This window comes from Salvelinus fontinalis, chromosome 9 (assembly GCF_029448725.1).
Source record: "Salvelinus fontinalis isolate EN_2023a chromosome 9, ASM2944872v1, whole genome shotgun sequence".
NCBI classification, from domain to species: domain Eukaryota; kingdom Metazoa; phylum Chordata; class Actinopteri; order Salmoniformes; family Salmonidae; genus Salvelinus; species Salvelinus fontinalis.
This window is the reverse complement of record NC_074673.1, coordinates 52,422,833-52,446,171: the sequence shown is the minus strand read 5'-3', so window position 1 is coordinate 52,446,171 and position 23,339 is coordinate 52,422,833. Positions and strand designations below refer to the sequence as shown.

The following is a 23,339-nucleotide window of genomic DNA, read 5'->3' as shown; positions in this document are numbered from 1 at the left end:
AGCCATAAGACTCCTGAACATCTAATCAAATGGCTACCCAGACTATTTGCATTGCCCCCCTCTCTCTCTTTTACGCCGCTGCTACTCTCTGTTATTATCTATGCATAGTCACTTTAATAACCTGACCTACATGTACATATTAACTCAATTACCTCGACCAACCGGTGCCCCGCACATTGACCCTGTACCGGTACCCCCTGTATATAGCCTCGCTATTGTTATTTTACTGTTGCTCTTTAGTTACTTGTTCCTTTTATTTTTGATTCTTGTTTGTATTTTTTAAACTGCATTGTTGGTTAGGAGCTTGTAAGTAAGCATTTCACTGCAAGGTCTACATCTGTTGTATTCGGCACATGTGACTAATAAAATAGGATTTGATGTTTGTATAAAGTAAGAGTGTGAATGAGTCTGTATGTATCTGAGAGTGAATGTGTGTGTGTGGGTGTGTGCATTCGTGCATGCATGTAAAAAAGTCCACATTGATTGGTGAGGAAGCATCAAGTCCTGACTGTATATGCACTGTATGTACACCTCTCAGCTGTGCCTCAGTCAAACAGAGCCAGCCCCTCCTACTTCCCTCAGATATAGTGAGGCTGTGGAATAGCAGTGGAGTCAATAAGAGCAGAAGCCTTGAAACGAGAGCACGGGATCAGCCCCCCAAACATACACACTCTTTCACACAAATGGAATACTACTGCAGCCTGCTGCTGTGGACCTGTGCCCTCCTGCCAGGTGAGTGTGTGAGTGTGTGAGTGAGTGTGAATGTGAGTGACTGTGTGTGGGTGAGTGTGTGAGTGAGTGAGTGAAAGGTACAAATAGGGGATTGATGGAAAGTTTGTATGTGTTACAGAGTGTTACAGAATGACAACAAAAGTGAGAGAGTTCGTATGCAATTTAATTGGGACTGTAAGAGTTTGAGCATGTTTGTAAGAGTGTGTGTGACCTCTGGAGTCAGGATAAGAGAGAGGACCATGTGGAAGAGGTGTGTGTGTGTGTGTGCAATGTGTTTTTGTATCTCAGTGAGCGAAGGTGAGATGAATGTCTCTGGACCAGTTTAAGTCAGGTCATTCCTTTTGTTAGACAGACGAGCTGAGTTGGCATGAGTTTCTCATTATTTTGTGCTATTGCTTTTAGGCCAGGTATCCATTTGGAAAGTTAACGACTAGTACAGATAGAGGCAATAAAGAAGAGTGTGTGAGGAGGTGTGTCCACCTGTTCCTCGTCTCTAGAGGCACAGAGTGTGTGAGATGAGCCAACAGCATGATGCACGAATCTGGCATGGCCTCATACCTTGTCAGATCTATTGCTCTTCTGAGACCCTCTGTCTGTCGGCCTCCTCTTTAAGCCTCCCTCTGGGATGATGCAAGGAGGAATGATGCTATCTGCTCTCAGTGCAGCTCTCAGAGTTTCCACTCATTGTAAAGATCTGGCCATTAGCCTGATTCAGGATCAGTCAGTGCTGTAGCTCAACTGCAGCTCAACCCAGGCTACATTTGAGCCATTAATGAGCCTTTACACTTCCAAAACATTTATGTTTTTTGATTGCTTATGATTGCTTATGGGTACCTTCATGTGTGCGTAAAATATGACTGTTCTCAGATTTTCGGATCCTGTATATTTGACTATGATATGTGATTGTCTCACCTTGGACGCACACGCATGTCACACAGTGACGTCATTTTGAATATTGAATATGTCCCCATGATTAGTTAAGTTTATTAGGATCCCCATTAGGTTGTAGCATTTACCTTTCTTGGTGTCCACATAAAATGTACAAATGTTAAAGACTTATCGCTTCTTCCTCAATACCCTCTTTCCACTGATATAAAGCTTGTGTTTATTCCCTAACATGGGGCTTGTGAAAGCAGTGGTTTTCTACACGAGAGGATCTGGACAAGACAATCGTCAATATGAGACTCGTTTGGTAAAAGTGAAACAGATAGAGATGGCTAAAGTCAGAGTAGGACAGGGTGTTACGTATGCAGAGGCAGTGAGAAGGGTTGAGGTTAGAGAAGGGCCAACGGCAACAGTGAATGTTCCCATTTCAGCATGTGGACCCCAGAAACCGCGTGTTGAAAAATCCTGATTCTTGGCCTTCATCACGATGGTGGTGAATTGTGCTAGCCAAGTAGAACACAGATCACAGAAAATGTGCATTGTTGTGTAACGGCTGAACGTTTTCTGGGAAATATCTGCAGAGGATCTACAGAAAATGTTGGAAGAAGTGTTGCCCTCTCAGGCCCGTGGGCCGAAGAGTGACTAATATGGATCTTATGGGTAGTGGGATAGGGATGGGTATTGTAGTATATGCAGGTTGATATACCAACATAAAATCGTGATATATCAAACAATCCAGTATAGTAGATGGCGGCAATTATCGAATGTAGTCTGCCAATAAACCTAGAAGTAGAAGAAAGATGAGACTCTCACGAACATGACAGTGTCGTTTCATTTTGCTCTATGACATCCACCAGTTGTACGTCAGTCATCGGAACGCTCTGTCACGGATGCTCTACTTACGAAGAGGTCTTCTCACAAAACCGACTGTCCAGACCGAACCCTTGGAGCTACAAAGGTATAATTTTGAAAGCGGATCACCAATATCGAAAGGGGAGACTCTCAGCAACACTGTGCTGGCTGTTTTGCTCAACCACGCACACAACTGTCAGGGGGGGGGGGGTCATCTGAAGGTAACCCAGTACTAGGCTGTAAAAATATCATAATGTGCATAGCGGTAAAAAGTGCTTTTACATTTTCTTATATCTTTCAGACATAGGACACTCTTCAAAACGTTATTCCTTATCTACAAATGTGTTATTTAACAGGTTTCTATGGGCTATAGCAGTAAAGGCCAAAATCCATATTTCATCAAATCAGTTTTTTAATTATATTTTTTATGCCTACAGGGGTCCTAAAATTCTAAATCATAGGCTAAATTATCCATCTTAAAGATGCACTCCAGGATCTTAAGCACAACAAATTTGTAACGTATGGTACGAATTGCATTCGTTACATATTCAAATTGCTATTTATTACATTTTTTTGTAGAACCTAACATATATTATGAAACGGATGATGTAGTACACAATTGGATGACATAGTAATCCAAAAAACGGGATCACTTTTGGCTCGTGACCACAACTTTCTAAACTACAGGCTGAAATTTGGAAAGAATTTGAGAGTGCATCTTCAAAACAATTCCATATCTTAGTTTAGTAGATTTAGCAATCTAATGGCTTAGACCTACAGGGGTTAAGATTAATGCACTGACTCATGTCTCTGGATAAAAGCATCTGCTAAATGACTAAAATGTCAAATATACATTTTTACATACATCTCATATTACTGTATAGAATTATGTTAAAAATATAAATATTGATGTAACAAATGTATTATTTGTAGATTTCTTTATAAAAAATGCAGGTAATTGTTACATTTGACTGTAGCAATACAACTTATTTCTCTAAGAGTGAGGCAGCTATATAGCATTTAGTAAAAAAAGTACAACATCAAGTGATAGATTTGAAAGAAATACATAATGTAATTGAACAACCCCATGCCGTGATTATATAGTGAAAAAACATACCAATCTCTTTCACAATTTCTTTAAACAAGCTTTAAGCTAATTTATCAACATACAGTGCCTTCGAAAAGTATTCAGACCCTTTGACTTTTTCCACATTTTTGTTCTAAAATTGATTACATTCTTTTTTTCTCTCATCAATATACACACAATAACCCATAATAACAAAGCAAAAACAGTTTTTTTAATAACATTTTTGATAATTTATTACAAATAACTGAAATATCACATTTACATAAGTATTCAGACCCTTTACTCAGTAATGTGTTGAAGCAAATTTGGCAGCGATTATAGCATTGAGTCTTCTTGGGTATGAGGCTTAGCACACCTTTATTTGAGGAGTTTCTCCCATTCTTTTCTACAGATCCTCTCAAGCTCTGTCAGGTTGGATGGGGAGCGTTGCTGCACATCTATTTTCAGGTCTTTCCAGAGATGTTTGATCGGGTTCAAGTCCGGGCTCTGGCTGGGCCACTCAAGGACATTCAGAGTTTTGTCCCGAAGCCACCCCTGTCTTGGGTGTGTGCTTAGCGTCATTGTCCTGTTGGAAGGTGTATCTAAGCCATCAGTCTGAAGTCCTGAGTGCCCTGGAGCATGTTATCATCAAGGATCTCTCTGTACTTTGCTCCGTTCATCTTTCCCTCAATCCTGACAAGTCTCCCAGTCCCTGCCTCTGAAAAACATCCCCACAGCATGATGCTGCCACCACCATGCTTCACCGTAGGGATGCCTCCAGATGTGATGCTTGGCATTCAGGCCTCCAGGGTTCAATCTTGTTTTCATCAGACCGGAGTTCCTTGTTTCTCATGGTCTACGAGTCTTTAGGTTCTTTTTGGCAAACTCCAAGTGGGCTGTCATTTGGCTTTTACTCAGGTGTGGCTTTCTTCTCGCTACTCCACCATAAAGGCCTGATTGGTGGAGTGCTGCAGAGATGGCTGTCCTTCTGGAAGGTTCTCCCATCTCCAAAAAGAAACCCTAGAGCTCTGTCAGAGTGACAATCAGGTTCTTGGTCACCTCCCTGACCAAAGGCCCTTCTCCCCCGATTGCTCATTTCGGGACCTTATATAGACAGGTGTGTGCCTTTCCAAATCATGTCATATCAGTTGAATTTACCACAGGTGGACTCTAATTAAATTGTAGAAGCATCTCAAGGATGATCAATGGAAACTGAATACACCTGAGCTCAATTTCAAGTCTCATAGCAAAGGGTCTGAATACTTATCTAAATAAGGTATTTCTGTTTCTATTTTTAATACATTTGCAAAACTGTCTAAACCTGTTTTCACTTTGTCATTGTGGGGTATGGTGTGTAGATTTCTGAGGATATAAAAAAAAAAAAAAACATTTTAGAATAAGGCTGTAACGCAACAAAATGTGAAAAAAGTCAAGGGTAATTAGAGGAGTAAAAATTAATATTTTGTCATAGCCTTGGTATATCCGACCACAGGTATCAGCCAATCAGCATTCAGGGCTCGAACCACCCAGTTTATATTTGTCAGTAATATATTAAGTCGATTTTTATTTAGTCACATGCAGGTTCTACTGTGTTGAAGGAGGCTAAGGTTGATGCCTGACATCTGACTTGCACCAAAATGGTTGAAATTACTAAATTAGTGCAAGGGTAGGCAACAACACATCTGCCACGCTGTTCCTTAACACCGGGGTCCCTCAGGGGTACGTGCTTAATCCCCTCCTGTACTCCATGTTCACACATGACTGCTTCGCCAAGCACGACTCCAACACCATCATTATGTTTGCTGATGACACAACAGTGGTAGGTTTGATCACCGACAACGATGTGACAGCTTATAAGGAGGAGGTCAGAGATCTGGCAGCGTGGTGCCAGGACAACAACCTCTCCCTCAATGTGAGCAAGACAAAAGAGAGGATTGTAGATTACAGGAAAAGGAGGGCCAAACAGGCCCCCATTAACATCAACAGGGCTGTAGTGGAGCGGGTTCAGAGCTTCAAGTTCCTTGGTGTGCACATCACCAACAAACTATCATGGTCCAAACACACCAAGACAGTCGTGAAGCGGGCACGACAACAGCTTTTCCCCCTCAGGAGACTGAAAAGATTTTGCATGGGTCCCCAGATTCTCAAAAAGTTCTACAGCAGCACTATCAAGAGCATCCTGGCCGGTTGCATCACCGCCTGGTATGACTGCTCAGGATACGAACGTAAGGCGCTACAGAGTGTAGACGTGTTGTTGCCTACCCTTGCACTAATTTAGTCATTTCAACCATTTTGGTGTAAATCAGATGTCAGGCACCGCCCAATACATCACTGGGGCCAAGCTTCCTGCCATCCAGGACCTGTATACTAGACGGTCAGAGGAAGGCCCCAAAAAATGTCAAAGACTCACCAGGCTTCCCACGTGGCGCAGTGGTCTAAGGCACTGCATCACAGTGCTAGCTGCGCCACTACAGATTCTGGAATCGAGTCCAGGCTCTGTCACAGCCGGCCTCGACCGGGAGACCCATTGGGCGGTGCACAATTGGCCCAGCGTCGTCCGGGTTAGTGGAAGGTTTGGCCGGCAGGGATGTCCTTGTCCCATCGCGCACTAGCGACTCCTGTGGCGGGCCGCGCGCAGTGCACTCTGACACGGTCGCCAGGTGTACAGTGTTTCCTCCGACACGTTGGTGCGGGTTAAGTGGGTTAAGTGGACATTGTGACAAGAAGCAGTGCGGTTTGGCTGGGTTGTGTTTCGTAGGACGCACCGCTCTCGACATTCACCTCTCCCGAGTCCGGAGTTGCAGCGATGAGACAAGACTGTAACTACCAATTGGATACCACGAAATTGGGGAGAAAAAGGGGTAAAAAAATAACCTCCAGTCACCCAAGTCATAGACTGTTCTCTCTGCTACCGGACAGCAAGCAGTACCGTAGCACCAATTCTAGGTCCAAAAGGCTCCTTAACAGCTTCTACCCCCAAGCTATAAGACTGCTGAACAGCTAATCAAATAGCCACGCAGACTATTTACATTGACCCTCCCCCCCTTTGTTTTTACACTGCTGCTCGTCGCTGTTTGTTATCTATGCATAGTCACTTTAGCCATACCTACATGTACAAATTACCTCGACTAACCTGTACCCCCGCACATTGACTCGGGTCCCAGTACCCCATGTATATAGCCTCGTTATTTTTATGTAATTTTATTGTTGTTACTTTTTATAATATGGTTTACTTTAGTTAATTTAGTAAATATTTTCTGAACTCTGTTTCTTGAACTGCATTGTGAGTTAGTGGCTTGCAAGTAAGCATTTCACCGTAAGGTCTACAGTTGTTGTATTCGGCGCATGTGTCAAATAAAATTAGATTTTATTTGAAAGACACTCCAAAAGGTGTCAGCACTGCTTCGTCCAGAATAATGTCCCTTTCCTCCCATTCAGGATAGATTTTCGTGCATGTGTTCTCGGAGACAGGGGTGCCCTAAAACCACTCATTCCAACAACTGGTAAACCAACTTCAGTTAGGCGATGAGATATGGTCCTCATCATCCGGACAGAAGATGGACAGACTGCACAAAGGAATTCTTTAGATGCTGGTCTCCTTTTGCAAAAGTTATCTGAACATATTTTGGCAATCGTATAGGATTGTGTTAGCATTGGGTTTTTCAAAACTGAACATTTTGATTCCTCCACTTTACATTGCTGCGGGGACTTGCTTCAATTCAGCCACAAGAGCATTAGTGAAGTCGGGCACTAATGTTGGCCGATTAGGCCTGGCTCGCAGTTGGCATTCCAATTCATCCCAAAGGTGTTCAATGTGGTTGAGGTCAGGGCTCTGAGCAGGGCAGTCATGTTCTTCCACACCAATCTCGATAAACAATTTCTGTATGGACCTCGCTTTGTGCACGGGGGCATTTTCATGCTGAAACAGGAAGGGCCTTCCCCAACTGTTGCCACAAAGTTGGAAGCACAGAATTGTCGAGATTGTAATTGTATGCTGTAGCGTTAAGATTTTCCTTCACTGGAACTAAGAGGCCTGCCCGAACCATGAAAAAAAGCCCCAGACCATTATTCCTCCTCCACCAAACTTTACAGTTGGCACTATGCATTGGGGCAGGTAGCATTCTTCTAGCATCCTCCAAACCAAGATTCGTCCGTAGGACTGGTGAAGCGTGATTCATCACTCCAGAGAACATGTTTCCACTGAGTCCAAGCAGTGCAGCTTTATACTACTCCAACCGACGCATGGCATTGCGCATGGTAATATTAGGCTGCTCAGCCATGGAAACCCATTTCATGAAGCTTCCAACGAACAGTTCTTGTGTTGACGTTGCTTCCAGAGGCAGTTTGGAACTCGGTAGTGAGTGTTGCAACCGAGGACAGACAATTTCTACTATGCACTTCAGCACTCGTCGGTCCCTTTCTGTGACCTTGTGTGGCCTACCACTTCACGGCTGAGACGTTGTTACTACTAGGCGTTTTCACAATAACAGCACTTACAGTTGACAAGAGCAGCTCTAGCAGGGCAGAAATTTGACAGACTGACTTGTTGGAAAGGTGGCATCCTATGACTGTGCCACGTTGAAAGTCACTGAGCTCTTCAGTAAGGCCATTCTACTGCCAATGTTTTCCTATGGAGATTGCTTGGCTGTGTGCTGGATTTTATACGGGTGTGGCTGAAATTGACGAATCCACTAATTTGACGGGGTGTCCACATAGTTTTGTATATATAGTGTAGCTAACTTGGCTAATTAAGGCTAGCCATAATGCTACTGCGCTTCTCACCGTCCTACAGTTAGCCTACAAATAACAACTCCCTTCAGATTATAAATAGCAGCCTTCCGGTTGGCTTTTGGTCGTTGTAGCCTTTCCTTCTCATTTAACTTTCACTTTGTAATTTTAATTCCATCTTCCATTGACTAGAGTTCTCTTAACTTTTTTTGCCACACAAGCAGAGCTGCAATGCAATTGTCTCTTTTCTCTGAGGAAGTGCAAGGATCAGAGAGCTTGCCTTTTTTTGCATCATGCAGCCAATATTTTTTTCTCTCCAAATCAAATCACATTTTATTGGTCACATACACATGGTTAGCAGATGTTAATGCGAGTGTAGTGAAATGCTTGTGTTTCTGGTTATGACAGTGCAGTAATATCTAACAAGTAAAGTAACAATTCCCCAACAATGACCTAATACACACAAATCTAAACGGATGGAATAAGAACACGTACATATAAATATATGGAGGAGCGATGACCGAGCGGCATAGGCAAGATGCAATAGATGGTTTAAAATACAGTATATACATATGAGATGAGTAATGTAAGTTATGTAAAGATTATTAAAGTGGCATTATTTAAAGTGACTAGTGATCCATTTATTAAAGTGGCCAATGATTCAAGTCTGTATGTAGGCAGCAGCCACTCAATGTTAGTGATGGCTGTTTAACAGTCTGATGGCCTTGAGATAGAAGCTGTCTTTCGGTCCCAGCTTTGATGCACATGTACTGACCTCGCCTTCTGGATGGTAGCGGGGTGAACAGGCAGTGGCTCGGATGGTTGTTGTCCTTGATGATCTTTTTGGCCTTCCTGTGACATCGGGTGCTGTAGGTGTCCTGGAGGGCAGGTAGTTTGCCCCCGGTGATTCATTGTGCAGTCTGCACCACCATCTGGAGAGCCTTGCGGTTGAGGGCGGTACAATTGCCGTACACACCGACAGGATGTTCTCAATTGTGCATCTGTAAAGGTTTGTGAGGGTTTCAGGTGACAAGACAAATTTCTTCTGCCTCCTGAGGTTGAAGAGGCGTTGTTGCAGCTTCTTCACCACACTGTCTGTGTGGGTGGACCATTTCAGTTTGTCCGTGATGTGTATACCGAGGAACTTAAACATTTCCTCCTTCTCCACTGCTGTCCCGTTGACATCATGTGGATAGGGGGGTGCTCCCTCTGCTGTTTCGTGAAGTCCCGATCATCTCCTTTGTTTGTTGACGTTGAGTTATAGGTTGTTTTCCTGACACCACACTCCAAGTGCTCTCATCTCCTCCCTGTTTGCTATCTCACCGTTGTTGGTAATCAAGCCCACTACTGTTGTGTCGTCTGCAAACTTGATGATTGAGTTGGCCACGCAGTCATGGGTGAACAGGGAGTACAGGAGGGGGCTGAGCACAAACCCTTGTGGGGCCCCAGTGTTGAGGATCAGCGTAGAGGAGATGTTGTTTCCGACCTTCACCACCTGGAGGCGGCCCATCAGAAAGTGCAGGACCCATTTGCACAGGGCGGGGTTCAGACCCATGGCCTCAAGCTTAATGATGAGCTTGGAGGGTACTATGGTGTTGAATGCTGAGCTGTAGTCAATGAACAGTATTCTTACATAGGTATTCCTCCATCTCCAGATGGGATAAGACAGTGTGCAGTGTGATGGCGATTGCATCGTCTGTGGACCTGTTGGGGCGGTATGCAAACTGAAGTGAGTCTAGGGTGGCAGGTAAGGTGGAGGTGATATGATCCTAGACTAGTCTCTCAAATGATGACAGAAGTGAGTGCTACGGGGCGATAGTCATTTAGTTCAGTTATCTTTGCCTTCTAGGGTACAGGAACAATGGTGGCCATCTTGAAGCATGTGGAGACAGCAGACTGGAATAGGGAGCGATTGAATATGTCTGTAAACAGCCAGCTGGTCTGTGCATGCTCTGAAGACGCGTGTAAGGATACCGTCTGGGCCAGCAGCCTTGCGGGGGTTAACGCTTTTAAATGTTTTATTGACGTCAGCCACGGAGAAGGAGAGGGGGGGCCCACAGACCTTGGTAGCGTTCCACATCAGTGGCACTGCATTATCCTCAAAGTGTGCAAAGAAGGTGTTTAGTTTGTCTGGAAGCAAGAAGTCGGTGTTCGTGACGTGGCTGGTGTTCTTTTTGTAGTCCGTAATTGCCTTTAGACCCTGCCACATTGTCTGATCATGTCTGATCCGTTGAATTGTGACTAAACTCTGTACCTATACCGACATCCGACAAACAGCCATTTCGACGATCCTGGATCGTAAAAAAGAGGATAACAGAATCCGGATCATTCTAATGCAGATAAAAAGTTTTGAAAAACTGGGACCTGATCACCTGAGTGGGGTTCACTACTGGGGGGGAAGGAGGCTGGTGGTCACTGACCCTGAGAATGCACATGGGTTTCAGAGCTCTATTGACAGAGACTCAGTCTGGGGGTTTGTTTCATCTGAATCATGCTGTGCCCCTTCTGTGAAGTTACTTATTCTTCATATTTATTTGAGATAGACAACCCATATCTGGCATCCTTAGCACAGTAAAAGCATGGTTTGGAATCATGGGCACTGTTGTGCTAAAGACCAAGGAAAATCAAATTCCTACCAGTAGAGGGAGTACAGTAGCTGGGTTTACACTTCAGTTGCATATATATTATACATAGCTGTATATAGCTTATTACTGAACTAAACGGTTTCTAAAACATGTGTATTCTTCAGTCATTTAGGTGCATTCTAGCAGGAGTGAGATCAGAGGGGGATTGATCAGCCTTTCTAAATGGATCAGACAACACTTATTGGCAGCCCATATCTTACTCTCCTCTGTATGCTCTTGGCAGGTAATAATAACCAGTCCGGGATCTACTGATCAGGGTGTGGCAGGACAGGTTAGAGAGGTACATGAGTGTATGGTCATATTAGTTTGTGTGTGCTTGTCTTTTCCTCCTGCTTGTGACAAGCCGGATTCAAACCCTGGGTTTAAACAAGACTGTGTTAGTCCGCCGAGCTAAAGCCTAGGCATTAACTCAGGGAACCGACACAATTCTTCCGGTGTCAGGCAAGGTTACTCGTCGCCCAAGTGTGGTTGACCGAACCACATCCATTACACGTGAGAAGGGGTGAGGGTATCATAAGTCTGTGTTGTCAATGTTAAGCTGCAGTGAGTGATGCTGTGCCAGTAGTTGTCTGTCTGTGTCCTAGCTCCACTGTGTGCCAGGATGTGAATGAGACTGGGTTTATTTATGTGGACAGGATTGTGGGATCACTGTCTGTCTTCCAATATTACTGAGAGGAATATTAAGAATATGCCTCATCACTCTTTCTCTCTCTCTCTGCCAACCATTTATATACTATTTGACATTAAACCCAACCCACTAGGCACAGATGTCAGTTCAACGTCTAGTTTTGATTCACATATGGTTGAGGTGTCAACTAACGTGAGTTCAACAGGTAATCCACCAAAAATGTAAACCTTGTCATTGGATTTAGGCTAAATTATTTATTAATTTCTAAGTTGATTGATCGTCATCTCATAGATTTTTTTATGGTTGAAATGACGTAGACACAACTTTGATTCAACCAGTTTTTGCCAAGTGGGAAGTGTCTTGTGAAAATACAACTGAAAGTCAATGATTTACTTCCACCTGGGGCTGTATAATATTCTATATTACAAAAGTATTGTTACAAAGCAAACCTACCATTCAAATGTCTTCAAATCATTGCGTCACATTGTGGCACCCAAGCAGCATCTAGAAAAGTATGGAATTATAAGAATGAAAAATGACAGACAATCTCAAAGATGGCCTCTGAAAAATTCTTTAAAAAGTATAAACACTTCTAAGAGCCAGAGAGGATCATCCAAGTGTCTGACTGTTAAAATAAGTAGAAAAACTGCCTTGTATTGAAACGTTTGCTATGTGGGAGTCGAGCCATGACTTTGAGACTTTCTCAGGTCCAACGTCTGGTCTGGTCTGGATCTTACTGAGGTTTCCCCACTGTGCCAAGTCCCTGAGACAGCTCAGATAAATGCAGTTCCTCCACAAACAGAAGCAAACACCACTCAGCCATTAACAAAGCAATACAACCTCAGGGCACGGACTAACTACAAATCATCTTGTTTTCCCCAATGTTTATTTTCCCAGGTAGCCAAACTGATCAGAACTTGCTTTGTTGGCACCCGTGCAAGACAATCTCACAGCTCACTATGCTTTTAAACACACTGGTCATTTGTACAGCTGGGTAGGTAGAGTAAGGAATCTCACTCTATAGTATATCGGGGGCAGATGTCTGTATCTCTTCTCCTTTTAAGGGACTCATAGCTCACATAGTTCCTAGCTAGATAGTTCCGGCTACAGCAGCTCTGCTGCCAACCATTCTTACCAGGGGCAGGAAAACTTCCGATCTGTCCCTCTGCATACTAATTTATTCTGCTTGTTATTGCATACTACTTCATTAAATGACTTGTTATTCTTGATTGATTTTTGATTATTATTGATCTTGGTATTTGGACAGCATTATTAAAGGAGCTTTAGTTTAAGTAAGCATTTCATTGCATCGTTTACAATTGTTGGAACTGGTGTACGCAACTAATAAACTTTGATTTCTGTGCTAAAGGCTCACTTCCGAGAAATCTTCACGTTCCCATTTTAGTTGTTGAAATACTCAGCTGTCACACTGTGAAGCAAAGAGGGCCAAAAGGTGGGCCAGTTATCATGATGTGATATGTTCCTCTAAGCTTGATGAATTCAGGACAAAACCCTGAGTTCTGAATGTGTCAAATATATTTTTCTTATGTAACAGGCTAATATTATTGTGTTGTTCTTGACAGAGGAGGAAAAGGAGCTCTGTGTCTGATTTAAGTATGATGACATTTAAAGCTATTTCTCCCTCCCTCCCTCCCTCCCTCCCTCCCTTTCTCTCCCTCCTTTAAGAGTTCCCAACAGCCCTCAATTTCTGTCACTCCCCTGAGTGATCGTTTTTTTCCTTCTATAAATTCAGACAAAAAGCTGACAACATTGCCCAGCTCAGTGCCACGTGCCTTTTCAGCAATTACTGTCGTTTGTAGATTTTATTTTGTGCTCTCGTTAAGAACCTATTCTGTTTTATATACATTTCCAAGTATCGCCAGGACAACACTCCATTACTCTGGTCCAAGTAGTCTCACTGGACCAGTCCTCAACATAGTATTCTCGTTCGAGAATGCTAGAGGACTTGAAAAGTTAAGTGCAATAAGGAGTGAAGAGGGGGATTCAAAGGAAGTCAGATCAACCTAACCCCCTTTCTGTTTTATCCAAGAGGACGTTCTTCTCATCTGCTACATCTATTTCTACTGTTCACCATTTCCTGCAGAAGAAAATAAACTTAAAAGACCATGTGACATCATTTTAATACTCCTTTTTAGGAGTGTTTTTGCTACATCAAGAAACAGAGTTTCCCTCCCGTTCCTGTCTTTCAAGTAACCTTTCCTGATAAACATTTAAATTGAAACCAGAGGGAGCTGCTCCTGTCCCAATGTGTGGCGTGTGCTTGTCAAGAGCTGAGAGAGAACATAGTAAAGAGAGGAGAGGAGAGGCAATCTCTCCACTGAAGGGTCTGTTCTTTGATCAACTTTCACAGGAGTTTTTGTCCTCCAGTGTATTCTCTCCCACTCTCTTTAATGACTATGGGTATGCGTGCCTCTTGGCTGATCATTACCACATGTTAATCGGGAGTCCACTGATTACCAGAGGTCAGGTCTAATCCTGTCACAAATACACAAATCTAAAGTATCACATACAAGATGTTACATGTACTACAAGATGCCACTACCATCGAATCCACATGTAATACCAGGGATGATAAATAGGCTGAGACCTTGTAACAACAATTGTAACAAGGCACACCCTTGTCATTAACTACCAGTCATTTTCAATTCGTTTATTTCTATGTTATGACCTGGCTCCAAGGCTATACCGAATGAAGTGTAATGTAAGAACAATATTGTTACATAGGATATACATGTAATAATCATGTAACTACCCAGGAGCAAGCAACTTAATGTAAAGTGAAATGTAGTTGTGTGTAACCTTTATAATTACTATGTAGTCACAATGTAGCAACCTTTGCAGGCAATAGGCTAACCAGGAGAAATGAAAAGACAGGAGACGTTTAGGTTGAACCCTTTTTTGTTGCATTGTATTTGCCATCTCAGACAAACAGTAATGAGGAAACAGTCGGTGGTTGCAGAGCCGCCGGAAAAAAAGGTGGCGAGACAGCATTTGCCCCAGTACTTTTCAATCTGGTGTGGCGCCGCCAGGACCCAGGACCGAGTTTTTTGAAATCCTGGCCTAGCTAGATAGCTATCTAACATTAGCTAGCTAGGTTTATGCAGTCATGCAGCCAACAAATAATGTTAATAATTTAGACTCACCAAATAAATGTGTTTGGCACAGGATAAAGCAGATGAAACGATCTGCTTCTGCTACCCAAAGCCAAGGGATACTAAAGTTCCTCAAAAGGTTAGTCAGCCAGGTAGTCCAGTAATGTTGGCATATTACTTTATTTCCACTGTTGTGGCACAAATTTCACTGTCTTTAAAGTAAAAAAACCTACAGATTCCACCACAGAGCAGTTTACACAGACAATATGAACACGTTTGTCCAACTGTAGCAATTGGATGGCTAATGCATAAAAAGCGAAATGATGGATTCTAGCATCACCATAACTATCACAAATACAGAGACAGGCAGTCATCATGGCACCAGTATTTTTGGACTAGCTAGTGTATAGTGACACCTACTGATATGAACGGGTATTGTAGGTTTGGTTAGAATAGAGTGCAATAGAATGAGTGACACTCAATCAAATCGACTTCATGAAAAGAGGGATATTATTATTAATGAAAATCTTGAAAGTAGTTGTTTTAATGATTGAATATATATGGCAATCAGTTCCTACAGTGAGCACCAGGGAACCAACCTCTGATGAGCCAGATGGAGACCAGGACAACACAAGGTTAGTGGTTTTATGAATTACACATAAAAACAACTTTGTTGCAAAGTCTACTGTGTATACTTTAGAGTTAAATGTAAATCCTGCCTTGTTACAAATTCTACTGTGTATAGTGTTAAATGTAACCCTGCATTACATAAAAGTTACAGAACAAATAATTGCAGATCACTGTAATCAGATGAACAAATAATAGGTTTTATGACATAAAATGAAAATACATTTCTACATTGAAACGTGTCTTTTTTATTTTTCAAATTCCTCTGCTAAACGTTGTGTGTGTATAAAGTGAAATTAATATTTAAAGACGTTAACCATTCTTTGCGTAACACTCAGCCCTGCTATAGTAATTCACTAAACTACAGAGTATGTTTTCCATTGAAGTTGTTGCTTCTGGCTCTTTTGATATCAGATTCAGAATGAATATTTGTGGTAGTTTGAAGGGTTGGATCCACCTTAGGCCAGGAGTGTTTCCAATCCATATGACCCGACAAGAAAAACCTCAGCCCTATAGTTATAGCACTATAGTCATATTTTATCACAGCCTATGAATAGGGCCCAGAGTTTTACCTGACCAGGTCATGAGGTCAGGAAAAACTCCAGGCCACAGAAAAGCCACATGAATTTTGCCACACCACTTCTGAACCTGTGGTGCCACCTCATGGGATATTTGCAAAGAGTGATGGGATATTAAAATCCTGTTGTCTTAAGTTGTGTTCCCCTGCTCAGATGTTGCATGCATCAACCAATGGTTGCCTACCACATCATCGACTGTGTCATCAAATGACAGATTGCTATAACATATGATGTGGTCAGCTGGTACATAAAAAACCTATCCAGGGGTTGTAAGATCTGGCAGGCATTAACAATGTCCGAGCAGAGGAACTTTGCATGTAAAATCCATTAATTCAATCATTAGAACAACTACTTTCAACATTTTCATTGAAAATTACATTTTGGTCATTTAGCAGATGCTCTTATCCAGAGCAACTAGCATTAAGTGCCTCGACAGAATTTTCACCTAGTTGACTCAGGGATTCAAAACTTTTCAGTTACTGGCGCAACGCTCTTAACCGCTAGGCTATCTGCCGCCCCATCAAAATTGATAGACTTAAAACTGACAACAAGAAGCCCAAACAGATATAACATTTTACTAAAACATAATAATGTTAAACCTTTCTTACATTTTGTATACGATCACATATATCTCTTTATTATGTGTGGGAATACTTTGGAACAGATTTCCAAAGTTAAAATCACATGGAGCTGATTTGCTATTGTTTTTTACAGTCTTTTATGTCCAAAAATGTTGGCTCAGAAAACTTGAGGGGCCAAATAAAATCGCTGGCCTGCGGGCCAGTTGGGGAACCCTGCTCTATTCTAACAAATCTGCATTACCAGTTCATATCAGTAGGTGTCACTATGCACTAGCTAGTCTAAAAAGACTGATGCCATGATGACTGCCTGTCTCTGTATTTGTGAAAGTTATGATGGTGCTAGAATCCATCAATTCTTTCTTTATGCGTTAGCCATCTATCTGTTATGGTTGGACAAATGTGTTCATATTGTCCGTGTAGACTGCTCTGTGGCGGATATTTTTATTATTTTTACTTTAAAGACAGAAGTTTTATTTGTGAATAATCAACAGCAGTGGAAATAAAATAATATGCCAACATTACTGTAGTAACAAACTGGGTGACTAACCTTTTCAGAAACTTCAGTATCCCTTGGCCTTGGGTAGCAGCAGATCGTTTATTTAGTGAGTCTAAATTATTAATGTTAGCTGCATGATTACATCAGCCTAGCTAGCTAAGGTTAATTAGCTAGTTTTATAGCTAGGCTACTAAAGCGAATGTTAGCAGTATCGTTAACTAGCTAAGATTGGATCATAGATGCTGTAAAGAAGTCAATGGAACTCATCAAAAACAATGGAAATGCTTTCGAAACACGTGGGGGAAAGGTGCCGTGGGGTTAAGATCCCGAATTGTCTCATTACCTCCCCCCGCAAAATTTGCCTACATGTAGGCCATTTTTTATATGTGTATTTCACAATATGCGAAAACAGACAAATATATCCAAATCAGACTTTAGTAACTACATTTTGGGACTGTTACAATACATCAACCATGATGGTTTTGACGAATATCCATTTTGTCAGATCATATTTGTTGAATGTGCATCGATCCTTTAAATGATGGCGCTGGAGGGTATTGCTGCCGTCTTATAGGCTCTCAACCAGTCATGCTATTTTGTTTGTTTTTTCGCATTGTTCGTAACTTGTTTTGTACATAATGTTGCTGCTACCGTCTCTTATAACCGAAAGGAGCTTCTGGACATCACAACTGGGATTATTCACCTCAAATTGGACGAGGGGTTCTTCTTCAATGAGTCGGACGCGAGGGATATACTGCAGACACCCGACCAGGCCCTGATCCCTGTGATTCGCTGGAGAAGGAAACTGAGATTTCGAGGCAAAAGATCAGGGTGCCTTCAGAGGATCACGTGACGAGTGGCTAATCTGCCCTTGCCCTCCGTCCTGCTAACGTTCAATCGCTGGAAAATAAATGGGATGAACTGAAAGCACGTATATCCAACCAACGGGACATTAAAAACTGTAATATCTTATGTTTCACCGAGTCGTGGCTGAACGACGACGTTAACATACAGCTGGCAGGTTATACACTCTATCGGCAACTCTATCGGCAAGTGTCACGGCAGCCTTCCTCCTCTTCAAGAGAAGAGAAGGTGTAGCAGGGATCGGACCAAAACGCAGCGTATTCCGTGTTCAACATGATTTAATCAACAAGACGAAAACTGTGAACACTTACAACGATACAAAATAACAAATGTGGCAAACCGATACAGCCCTATCTGGTGCAGAGAAAACACAGAGACAGGAAACAACCACCCACAAAATCCCAACACAAAACAAGCCACCTATATATGATTCCCAATCAGAGACAACACAAAACACCTGCTTCTGATTGGGAACCATATTAGGCCAAACATAGAATCAGACAAACTAGACACACAACATAGAATGCCCACCCAGCTCACGTCCTGACCAACACTAAAACAAGCACAACACACAAGAACTATGGTCAGAACGTAACAGCAAGACAGAACAGCAGCCTCTGGTAAGACACAGGCGGAGGTCTATGCATTTATTTAAACAACAGCTGGTGCACGATATCTAAGGAAGTCTCCAAGTTTTGCTCGCCTGAGGTAGAGTATCTCATGATAAGCTGTAGACCACACTATCTCCCTAGAGCGTTTTCATCTGTATTTTCCGTAGCTCCCTACACACCACCACAGAGCGAGGTTGGCACTAAAACTGCACTCAATGAGCTGTATTCCGCCATAAGCAAACAGGAAAACGCTCATCCAGAGACGGCGCTCCTAGTGGCAGGATGACTTTAATGCAGGGAAATTTAAATCCGTATTACCGAATTTCTATCCGCATGTTAAATGTGCAACCAGAGGGGAAAAAAACTCGAGACCACCTTTACTCCACGGACAGATCGCGTACACAGTGCTCCCTCGCCCTCCATTTGGCAAATCTGACCATAACTCTATCCTCCTGATTCCTGCTTACAAGCAACAATTGAAGCAGGAAGCACCAGTGACGGTCTATAAAACAGTGGTCAGATGAAGCAGATGCTAAACTACAGGACTGTTTTACTAGCACAGGCTGGAATATGTTCCGGGATTCTTCCGATGGCATTGAGGAGTATACCACCTCAGTCACTGGGTTTATCAATAATTGACCGTACGTACATACCCCAACCAGAAGCCATGGATTACAGGCAACATTCGCACTGAGCTAAAGGGTAGAGCTGCCGCTTTCAATGAGCGGGAAAGAAATACTGCTTATAAGAAATCCCGCTATGCCCTCCAACGAACCATCAAACAGGCAAAGCATCAATGCAAGACTAAGATCAAATCCTATTACACCTGCTCCGATGCTCGTCGGATGTGTCAGGGCTTGCAAACTGTTACAGACTACAAAAGGAAGCACAGCCAATAGCTGCCCAGTGACACAAGCCTACCAGTTAAAACTAAATAACTTCTATGCTGCATTCGAGGCAAGTAACACTGAAACATGCATGAGAGCATCAGCTGTTCCGGACGACTGTGTGATCACGCTCTCAGCAGCCTATGTGAGTAAGACCTTTAAACAGGTAAACATTCAGAAGGCCGATGGGCCAGATAGATTACCAGGACGTGCACTCCGAGCATGCACTGACCAACTGGCAAGTGTCTTCACTGACATTTTCAACCTCTCCCTGTCTGTAATACCTACATGTTTCAAGCAGACCATCAAAGTCCCTGTGCCCAAGAACACTAAGGTAACCTGCATAAATGACTACCGACCCGTAGCACTCACGTCTGTAACCATGAAATGCTTTGAAAGGCTGGTCATGGCTCACATCAACACATTATCCCAGAAACCCTAGACCCACCCCAATTTGCATACTGCACCAACAGATCCACATATGACGCAATCTCTATTGCACTCCACACTGCCCTTTCCCACCTGGACAATAGGAACAGCTATGTGAGAATGCTATTCATTGACTACAGCTCAGCGTTCAACACCATAGTGCCCTCAATGCTCATCACTAAGCTAAGGACCCTGGGATTAAACACCTCCCTCTGCAACTGGATCCTAGACTTCCTGACGGGCTACCCCCAGGTGGTAAGGGTGGGTAACAATACATCCGCCACGCTGATCCTCAACACGGGGGCCCCTCAGGGATGCGTGCTCAGTCCCCTCCTGTACTCCCTGTTCACTCATGACTGTACGACTCTAAAACCATCATTAAGTTTGCTGATGAGAAAACAGTGGTAGGCCTGATCACCGACAACGACGAGACAGTCTATAGGGAGGAGGTCAGAGACCTGACCGTGTGGTGCAAGGACAACAACCTCTCCCTCAACGTGATCAAAACAAAGGAGATGATTGTGGATTACAGGAAAAGGAGGACTGAGCACAACCCCATTCTCATCGACGTGTCACCAAGACAGTCGTAAAGAGGGCACGACAAAACCTATTCCCCCTCAGGAGACTGAAAAGATTTGGCATGAGTCCTAAGATCCTCAAAAGGTTTTATAGCTGCACCATCGAGAGCATCCTGACGGGTTGCATCACTGCCTGGTCTGGCAACTGCTCTGCCTCCGATACTACAGAGGGTAGTGCGTACGGCACAGTACATCACCGGGGCCAAGCTTCCTACCATCCAAGACTTCTATACCAGGCGGTGTCAGAGGAAGGCCCTAAAAATTGTCAAAGACTCCAGCCACCCTAGTCATAGACTGTTCTCTCTGCTACCGCACAGCAAGCGGTACTGGAGCGCTAAATCTAGGTCCAAGAGGCTTCTACTCTCAACCCTTTAATAACCCCCCTGCATGTACATAATTACCTCAACTACCTCGACACCGATGCCCCCGCACATTGACACTTTGACTCTGAACTGGGACACCGGTATGTAGACCTCTATTGTTATTTACTGCTGCTCTTTAACTATTTGTTTTTCTTCTCTCTTACTTTTTTGTTCTCTTTTTTGTTGGTATTTTCTTTACTGCATTGTTGGTTAAGGGCTTGTAAGTAAGCATTTCACTGTAAGATCTGTTGTATTCGGAGCATGTGACAAATAAAATGTGATTTGATCAGGCATCCTTCGTCTATCCCCCCAGTCAGTGTTCCATTGACCTCTTTATTAATCTACCTAGTTTTAGAGGACGACTAAACTGCTTTTGTTCAATTGCTTTACTGACAGATACTTTGTTTCCATTAAAATTTGTGTTCGCTCTCTTGTGAGGCAAGCAACCAGGTAGGCAGGAGAGGAGGATGAGCGAATAAAGAAACCACGTGCAGAATCAAACAAAGATGTGCTGGTGGAACCACACGTAGTTGTTGAGAGGCGTGGTTGATGAGGGTCTGTAGACTGTAGCTGTCACGTTCCTGACCTGTTTTCCTTTGTTATGTATTTGTTTTAGTTGGTCAGGGCGTGAGTTGGGTGGGTTAGTCTAGGTTTTCTATTTCTATGTGGGGTTTTGTGTTCGGCCTGGTATGATTCTCAATTAGAGACAGGTGTGTATCGTTTGTCTCTGATTGAGAGTCATACTAAGGCAGCCAGGGTTTCACTGGTGTTTTGTGGGTGTTTGTTTCCTGTGTCAGTGTTTGGGCCACACAGGACTGTTTGAGGTTAGTCACGTTTGTTGTTTTGTATTTTGTAGTGTTTTCTTGTTATTTACATTAAACATGTACAATTACCAATCCGCATCTTGGTCCGATCCATGCTCCTCCTCGTCTGAGGAGGAGAACGACATTGACAACCTTGACAGAAACACCCACTACAACAGGACCAAGCGGATTGAGGAAGGAAGGAAGGAACTAAAGCAATGGAGAGAAGAGGAATGGACTTGGGAGCAGATCCTGGACGGCAAAGGACCCTGGACTCAGCCAGGGGAATATCGCCGTCCCAAAGCGGAGCTGGAGGCAGCGAAAGCGGAGAGGCGGTTTTATGAGGCAAAGGCAAGGCAGAGTGGCTGGAAGCCCGAGAGGCTCACCCAAAAATTTCTTGGGGGGAGGCTAATGTGTGGCGAAGCCGGGTTGGATACCTGAGCCAACTCCCCGGGCTTGCCGTGGAGTGAGAGGGCGTCGTACTGGTCAGACACCGTGTTATGCGGTAAAGCGCACGGTGTCCCCAGTACGCGTGCTTAGCCCAGTGCGGGCTATTCCACCTTGCCGCACTGGGAGGGCTAGGTTGGGCATCGAGCCGGATGCCATGAAGCCGGCTCAACGTATCTGGCCTCCAGTACGTCTTCTCGGGCCAGTGTACATGGCACCAGCCTTACAGGTGGTGTCCCCAGTTCGCCTGCATAGCCCAGTGCGGGCTATTCCACCTCGCCGCACTGGCAGGGCTACGGGGACCATTCAACCTGGTAGGGTTGGGGAGGCTCGGTGCTCAAGAGCACGTGTCCTCCTTCACGGTCCGGTATATCCGGCGCCACCTTCCCGCCCCAGCCCAGTACCACCAGTGCCTACACCACGCACCAGGCTTCCAGTGCATCTCCAGAGCCCTGTTCCTCCTCCCCGCACTCGCCCTGAGGTGCGTGCCCTCAGCCCGGTACCTCCAGTTCCGGCACCACGCATCAGGCCGATTGTGCGTCTCAGCCGGCCAGAGTCGTCCGTCTGCCCAACGCCGTCTGAGCCATCCGTCTGCCCAACGCCGTCTGAGCCATCCGTCTGCCCAACGCCGTCTGAGCCATCCGTCTGCCCAACGCCGTCTGAGCCATCCGTCTGCCCAACGCCGTCTGAGCCATCCGTCTGCCCAACGCCGTCTGAGCCATCCGTCTGCCCAACGCCGTCTGAGCCATCCGTCTGCCCAACGCCGTCTGAGCCATCCGTCTGCCCAACGCCGTCTGAGCCATCCGTCTGCCCAACGCCGTCTGAGCCATCCGTCTGCCCAACGCCGTCTGAGCCATCTGTCTGCCCAACGCCGTCTGAGCCATCTGTCTGCCCAACGCCGTCTGAGCCATCTGTCTGCCCAGCGCCGTCTGAGCCATCCGTCTGCCAAGCGCCATCTGAGCCATCCGTCTGCCACGAGCCGTTAGAGCCGCCCGTCTGTCCCGAGCCGTCCGTCAGTCAGGAGCCGCTAGAGCCGTCCGTCAGTCAGGAGCTGCCAGAGACGCCAGCCAGTCAGGAGCTGCCAGAGACGCCAGCCAGTCAGGAGCTGCCAGAGACGCCAGCCAGTCAGGAGCTGCCAGAGACGCCAGCCAGTCAGGAGCTGCCAGAGACGCCAGCCAGTCAGGAGCTGCCAGAGACGCCAGCCAGTCAGGAGCTGCCAGAGACGCCAGCCAGTCAGGAGCTGCCAGAGACGCCAGCCAGTCAGGAGCTGCCCTACGGTCATGAGCTGCCCTCCAGTCATGAGCTGCCCTCCAGTCATGAGCTGCCCTCCAGTCATGAGCTGCCCTCCAGTCATGAGCTGCCCTCCAGTCATGAGCTGCCCTCCAGTCATGAGCTGCCCTCCAGTCATGAGCTGCCCTCCAGTCATG

At 44.5% G+C, this 23,339-nt stretch overlaps 1 protein-coding gene across 1 annotated transcript in view; it reads left to right on the top strand.

The window, feature by feature from the left end:
* Positions 1-683: 683 nt before the first annotated feature.
* Positions 684-23,339, top strand: part of itga11b (integrin, alpha 11b) — a 108,201-nt gene continuing 85,545 nt past the window's right edge. The window contains exons 1-2 of the mRNA XM_055932982.1: positions 684-732; positions 20,772-20,808. Coding sequence (XP_055788957.1) covers positions 684-732; positions 20,772-20,808 — 86 coding nt within the window. The remainder of the gene's footprint in view (positions 733-20,771; positions 20,809-23,339) is intronic.